The sequence below is a fragment of the Asparagus officinalis genome, chromosome 1, assembly GCF_001876935.1.
Source record: "Asparagus officinalis chromosome 1, Aspof.V1, whole genome shotgun sequence".
In the NCBI taxonomy this organism is placed as follows: Eukaryota; Viridiplantae; Streptophyta; class Magnoliopsida; order Asparagales; family Asparagaceae; genus Asparagus; species Asparagus officinalis.
The window spans coordinates 88305143-88311785 of record NC_033794.1 but is presented as its reverse complement, the minus strand read 5'-3'; the positions used below and the strand labels follow the sequence as shown (position 1 = coordinate 88311785).

General features: G+C 36.0%; 1 protein-coding gene across 1 annotated transcript; it reads right to left on the bottom strand.

The window, feature by feature from the left end:
• Positions 784-6643, bottom strand: LOC109827379. Its single transcript, XM_020394387.1, has 3 exons — positions 6306-6643; positions 4493-4573; positions 784-1454 (listed from the first exon to the last, which is right to left on the bottom strand). Exons 1-3 carry the CDS (start codon positions 6462-6464, stop codon positions 1122-1124), a joined length of 573 nt encoding a protein of 190 aa, XP_020249976.1. The 5' UTR covers positions 6465-6643; the 3' UTR covers positions 784-1121.

Genomic DNA, 6643 nt, shown 5'->3' with positions numbered 1-6643 from the left:
ATGAATAAACTTCAAAAGCACACGAGCCGTGTCACACAAGTAATTTCTAAGTAAATTAGTAGTTTTCTTAATCGAAGCCCACCAATATGAAGTGATACACCGTACACTAAATAGCTCTAAGGTTTGATATATTAAGAACATTGGTGCAGATGTATGAATATATTATCCACAGAAAATGGGAAAATTAATACTTGACAGAACGCGGATATTTAGTATATCCGTATACGCTAGAGTATGAATATGAATATACCCGCGGACATCCATATCCATTTAACCTCCTAGTGGTTGTGGTCAATATACTTTCGCATGGCTCGGAGACCTTTGATCTTCTTGATTCAAGCATTGAAGCGTTCATGGCCCCTCACCAAATCTATGCTCTCCCATTTGCCTCCATATTTTATCACCATACCATTTGAGAATCCATCCTCCCACGTGGGCATTTAATTTTCTCCTTTTCAATCAAACTAAACTATAACGATGATAGCTCGGAGAACTGAAATGTTTGAATTATACCTAGATATGGTGAGAAGTTATTGTACCCAGAACTAGGATACATCTAACTAGGATACAATTACCATAATCTAAAGCAAAATCAGTTCAAACTGGAAAAGAGAGAAGTTGTTAAGAGGCCGCCACATCAGTTTTTTTTTTTTTTTGGCGTGTCACCTCATCCATGGATTGTCAACCAAACTGTCTAAGCATGAAAAATTCCTATAACCTGACAGCTGCATAACTTTTCCCTCCTTTTCCAAAAACAAGCAAACAGATAAACCACCCCTAACAAAACTTTAGCAACTTGCATACGCTTGTTAATAATTTGATTGCTAAACACCACACCACATGTTTTGGCACACGATGAAAGTTTAATAGATAAGAAACCAAGTTTCAACTGAGCAAATAGTTCAACCAAAGTAATGCTCATGACAGCTTTGTACAGTGAATTAGGCAGAAGCAAACGAACGCAAAAAGCATATTCGACAACTTCAACACGAGGAAAGAATAAAACTTTCATCAAGCACTTCATAGCATACCTTCCCTATATCATCTTGTTGTTGCTGCTGACTTCCATAGGGGAAACCGCATTGTAGACTTTTGAGGCAATTATGATTAGCAAGTTTCAATCAATAGGAGTCATGAGATGGGCTATCTGAATGCATATCCATAGATGAATCGTTCGAATTGGGATCTTTGTTCTGATTAAAAGAGTTGGATTCATGGTTTCGAGATCCATTACCAGCATCAGGATAAGATTCACCTCCTCCCTGAGGCAGGTGATAAGATTGTAGACTTCTGCGAACGGGGCTTGAAAGAGCATTTGAGAAGACAGAGTTCTTTGTTTGATCAATGTGAGCAGCTCGATGGCCAAGTCCAGCTGACGTTGCTTGAGCGAACGAAGCAGAAGCTTGATACCTTGGAGATATTGATGAATCCTCTCCTCCGTAATCTATTTCATGCTGTAGTAGTCCAGAATTAAAATTTCTAACAAAGTTAGCAGGGGACTAATATACTTGGTGACACTCCACTAAGAAAACCAACAGCATAAGTAGATTATACCAAAAACTTAAAAAGATGTACGGGTAGTCAATTGGAACATTTTCACTAGAAATGACATAATGTTGGATAACTACTTTGAAAGTGGGATATTTTTAGGGTATAAGTTTTAAAGTGGGAACTGATGTGGGATAATTCGTGATGATTAAGAAGTATATAATTTATGCATTTTAATGACATGACTACTATTTATATATTTTAAAACTTACTTTATTAATTATTTACTATAATATTAATTAATCTTGAATAACTATTGTTTAGACTACAAGAATGTTGTAATAATTTTTATTATAATAATAATTTCTAATTCTTTTGTTCGTTTTGAATTATTATTATAGTGCAAGTATATGAAAATTCAAAGTTTTTCCGATTTTCTTCCTCTTTTTCGCTCCTCCATATCTCTTCCCCTCATCTTTTGATTTCCATTATTTTTTAATAATTATGAATCTGCGTTTTTTAATTTGATTTAATAAAATAATTTTAATTTTCAGTAAAAAAGGAAAATAACATATAATGAGAGCAATAGGTGGCGAGGTGATCCGATCTGATGCCATGGTCTAATAATGACGATGACCATTGGAGGAAGAGAGGACAGAGAAAAGAAAACAAAAAAGAAAAATAAGAAGCAAGGAAAGAAACAAAAGTGTTCTAGTTTTTTAGCATCTACTTCTAGCGTAAAACGTCAAATTACTTGAGAGACTAGAACTCTCTTTTTTGTACGAATATGATCAAAGCGAGATAAACTTTTATAATTATCCCAGTTCTACTTTTTGATAGAGTTCCATTGACTAAGAACCTTAACTATACACGATTTCCCACCACCAGCTTACAGGAGTTTATGTAGATATTATATAAGAGATCAGCCATTCAACCCATATAAATAATAAGGGGTTAATTGCAAATAATCATCTTGTACAAGGGGAGGTTCTGTAGTTAGTCTCCTTGTACCTAAGTTTGCAGCCAACAGAATTAACTTCTCCACATAAATCAGTCACATTCAGAGCACATGATCTCCTTAAAAATTAAAGTACTGTTACTCAAGATCACAGTTATCTTACTCTAATATTAAATAATCGTAATAAAAATCTAATTTTAAATTCAAAGTTACCAACCCTCTCTTCCTCCTCCACCAACTCCCCCGCTTCATCATCACCATCTCTTCCTCCTTTACTCCCCCACTAATGCCATCTCCATCATAACCTAACAAGTTAACTAATCTTCAAGCACTGACCATAAACCTAACCCCTCTTGCATCACAGTCTCAACCTAATCTCCCTTACTTATTTTCCTCTTCCATCACCTCCACTTTGATTCCTATCACATTCACCAGCGCCAATACGGTCCAAATTTCCATCTCAATGAAATGGCAAAGATGATAAAGGCGATGCTGGGAATGATTGGTTGGAAGAGGAGGATGGTGTAGTCATATTGGAGAGGAATTCAGGGTTTTAGATTAGAGCCAAGAACTAGCAATTCTTGGGTTAGAATGATGTTGTAGTTGTACCAGACACCGAAGAAGAGATATTAATATGAAACTTGACTAAAGTTAAACTTTCAATTGGGATAATTAGTGACTTCGAACAAGAAAATTTAATTAAAGAAGGACCAGATTTAGGAGGTCACATTCTCTGCACATGACCAATTTGTACAGAAATTTAATCCCATTAGCTGCATGATGGGTTTTTAACTAGGAAAAACAATAGTGGTGTTACCTGTAGAACCCTCCATAATACTAGGGTTTATCTGCAATTAAACCGACAATAAAATAGTTGTTATGGAAGACAACTAGTTGATATTGAAGCAACCAGTCAGCATAAGTGAACTTTCCAGGGGCCAAAATGATAAGTAATGATAGTTGTCCAATATAAAAAGAAACATACAAGTCAAGATACTCAATACATTGGTCTTTTGAGGCAAATTAAGCAAAAAGGTTAAAATTTAGCTAAATAAAAAAATTTCACTAAGGTGCTAATGCTAGCTGAGGACAGATAGCAAGTTGGTTGTCTTAAAGTTTTATAAAAAAGGTTACGCACGAGGAGAAATGAGAAGAGAAAAGGGTGGTGGATGGTTCTTGTCTTGTGGATGTAAAGATAGGACGTGGGTGAGAATAATAAGTTAAAACTTTTTTAGGGTATTCCTCTGAAACCTCAATAAATATGCGGACTTGCTTGTAGAAATATGATGAACCCATGACTATAAACCATGATTAAACGTCAATAAAAAGGCAAAGCTGCGTACAAAAACATCATCAGGATCCTTGCAGTGATAATGATAACTTATGCCTATGACCATCTATAGAACCATAAGCAAGCATGACTACACTCAACAACTGCGGCATGCAAAATGACATTAAATAAAAAAAAATCCACAGTTTGGTCAGTATATTAGTATCAACAGACTTCAGTAATTGACGACACTCAGTAAATGTTCATTAAAAAATTTGCATACACAGCAACTACAAACCTGGGAAATGAGCATGCCATTATGCACAAAAAGATAGCTACATCATGAGTTCCTACATTTCAACATCGGTGATAAGTCAAATATACTCAGGGTCTACTCAATGTAAATCGAAGCAAACAGAAATCCTAAACATTGTGACAAGAGGAAAATTTTCATCAGATAAGATAAGAACAATACAATATAGAAATAACTGTTACACGTCAGATTGCATTTATAAAGTCACCTGCACTCCATAGAGAAAATCATCAAGCAATATCGTTACAGGCTTACAGCAGTTAGCATGCATATGAAAACCAAATAAATATGAACATAAGCAAGAAAACAATCATATTGATGATACATATATGACTTAATATATTTAATAGCAAAATGTTATTGAACAGTTCAGGTATTATAGAACATACAACAACAACAACAAAGTAAGAAAATAATGAACCACAAAATGTTACAGAAATAAAAGGACAAGTAGAGATAGAACCTGTAAGTAGGCAACTATATCAGCTGCTGTCACTCTTGATGTTTCTTCGTGTTGTCTCAATATCCACTGATACAGTTTCTCCTGCATAAAGTATAAAGAGAAGAACAAGCTGTAGTTTAGAATTCTCAATATCCACTGATACAGTTTCTCCTGCATAAAGTATAAAGAGAAGAACAAGCTGTAGTTTAGAATGATACATGGAATCATGGATAGAATGAGAAATCGAAGAACAAAAAGAACAACAAGGGAAAACTTGAGTAGCAAACTTCGCAGATGATATTGTATACAAAGTGCAATCAGGTAAGAAATATACATGATTTTCCAAATTACAGATAACCAATGAACCGACCAATTCACTTCTTTGCTAACAGTGCACTGATATTCAAAGTCCATATGTTCCACTGATATTCAAAGTCCATATGTTCCTCCCATATGAAATCGAATTAATGTTGACATGTCCTTAAACCCTGTTACAGTTTTAAAATCAAACTTCACAACTTTAATAACTCCCTTACATTTTTAAAGTCAAACTTCACAACTTTAATAACTCCCCTTAGAAGTTGGCTAGGCCACAATTCCCTTAAATTGCAAATAGATTCATTCAAAAAGCGATGCATACGACGCTTGACACAAATCATGCCACAATTCCCTTAAATTGCAAATAGATTCATTCAAAAAGCGATGCATACGACGCTTGACACAAATCATAAAAGAAAGAATGGATACAAAGATCTACTGCATTGATACTGGATCCTTTGTTGTCCTATATAACCTGCTGAAAAGCTTAGAATAATTATGTACATGTAATTAACACAGAAGAACAAGAAACTTAAGTGATGTAACTAACGCATATTTCAAATCACGTACTGTGTCTAAACATATGACTTCCGACTCCCCCGATACCCCTTATGCCAAAATTTAAATACTCGCATATTTTATTGCAATGTTTTATAGTATTTACTCCTTTTGGTAAAGACGTAAGAACATGAGCTTATCAGTATTTTTGGTGATTTTGGTCATCTCTAAAGGAAGAGCAATCAGGTTGCCAGATGATGACATTAAAATATTCATAACTCACCTACCTCTGCATAACATCCTGCCAAAGGTAATGTGGTGGCCGTGGTGATTGAGTGAGATATATCTATATGCATTTCAAGTGATTTCATTAACAGGTTATGCGCTCAATGAAAGCGTAACTTGATATAACTCAAAAACTGAGTCCCCCGTCAACGACTAATCAACAATATAAAGCACCAACAGTTAATAACCTTGATAATTTTGGTAGAAGCAAAACCCATGTGAGATAATTTGGCCGAAACCATGTCATAATAAAATATGACTCGTTCTTCAGCTCATATCAGATACCCCAACAAAATAACTACTTATTCTTTAACAAAGAACTAAATTTGAGATCCACCCAATGCATTTTCCAGTCTCGTCATTCCTCCTGTACAATGAAACTAAAGTTGTTACTCCTGAACTATTGGTATGAACTTAACTTTCTCCTATCAAACATTATATTTCCGTTCCATTTCTCCCTTCCCCAAATTAAACCAGACTTCAAAACAGCCCCATTTTGCTTCATCAAAGAGTGCATCTTCACCGACACTTTCACAATACCCAACCTTTCTCAGCTACAAGCGAACACAACCACGATCAAAGAGACAAAATGCGAACATAAAAGAACACAGCAAACGCACAAAACCAATCCACAGTCAAGAAACCCATCCAGACCGCAAAACCTCGGTCAATTTTACCGTCATCCGGTCAAAAGAGGAAGAAAAAAAAAAAGATAAGAGGTCGATCGACGAACCAAGGCGTGCCGTTCTCCGGCTTGAAACGAGACCTTCTGCTGATTCATGGCCTGCGTGTAGATCTGCGACAGCGAGTTCGCCGCGCTGCAGAAGGTCGAGTACATCCCTCGCTCGACCTCGTCGAGGCGATTCGCGTCGGATTTCCTCTTCTTCGCCATTAAAACACGAATAAGATCGAAACCCTAGAAATTTGTGATAAAAAAAGAGGCGACGAATGAAGAGGAAGGTGGGGAGAAAAAGAAAGGAAGATCCTCCTGTCCTCTCTCTCTCCTCTCTCTCTCTCTCTAGAAAAAGGGGAATGGATGTTGGCGTTTGCGCTGTGGCAATGGAAACGCTC

Excerpts from the sequence above, each read along its gene's own strand:
- LOC109827379 (XM_020394387.1), bottom strand. The coding sequence starts at position 6,464 with ATGGCGAAGAAGAGGAAATCCGACGCGAATCGCCTCGACGAGGTCGAG. Across the intron at positions 4,574-6,305 it reads CCGGAGAACGGCACGCCTTG|GAGAAACTGTATCAGTGGAT; the intron begins GTTCGTCGATCG and ends TACTTTATGCAG. Across the intron at positions 1,455-4,492 it reads ATATAGTTGCCTACTTACAG|CATGAAATAGATTACGGAGG; the intron begins GTTCTATCTCTA and ends GGACTACTACAG.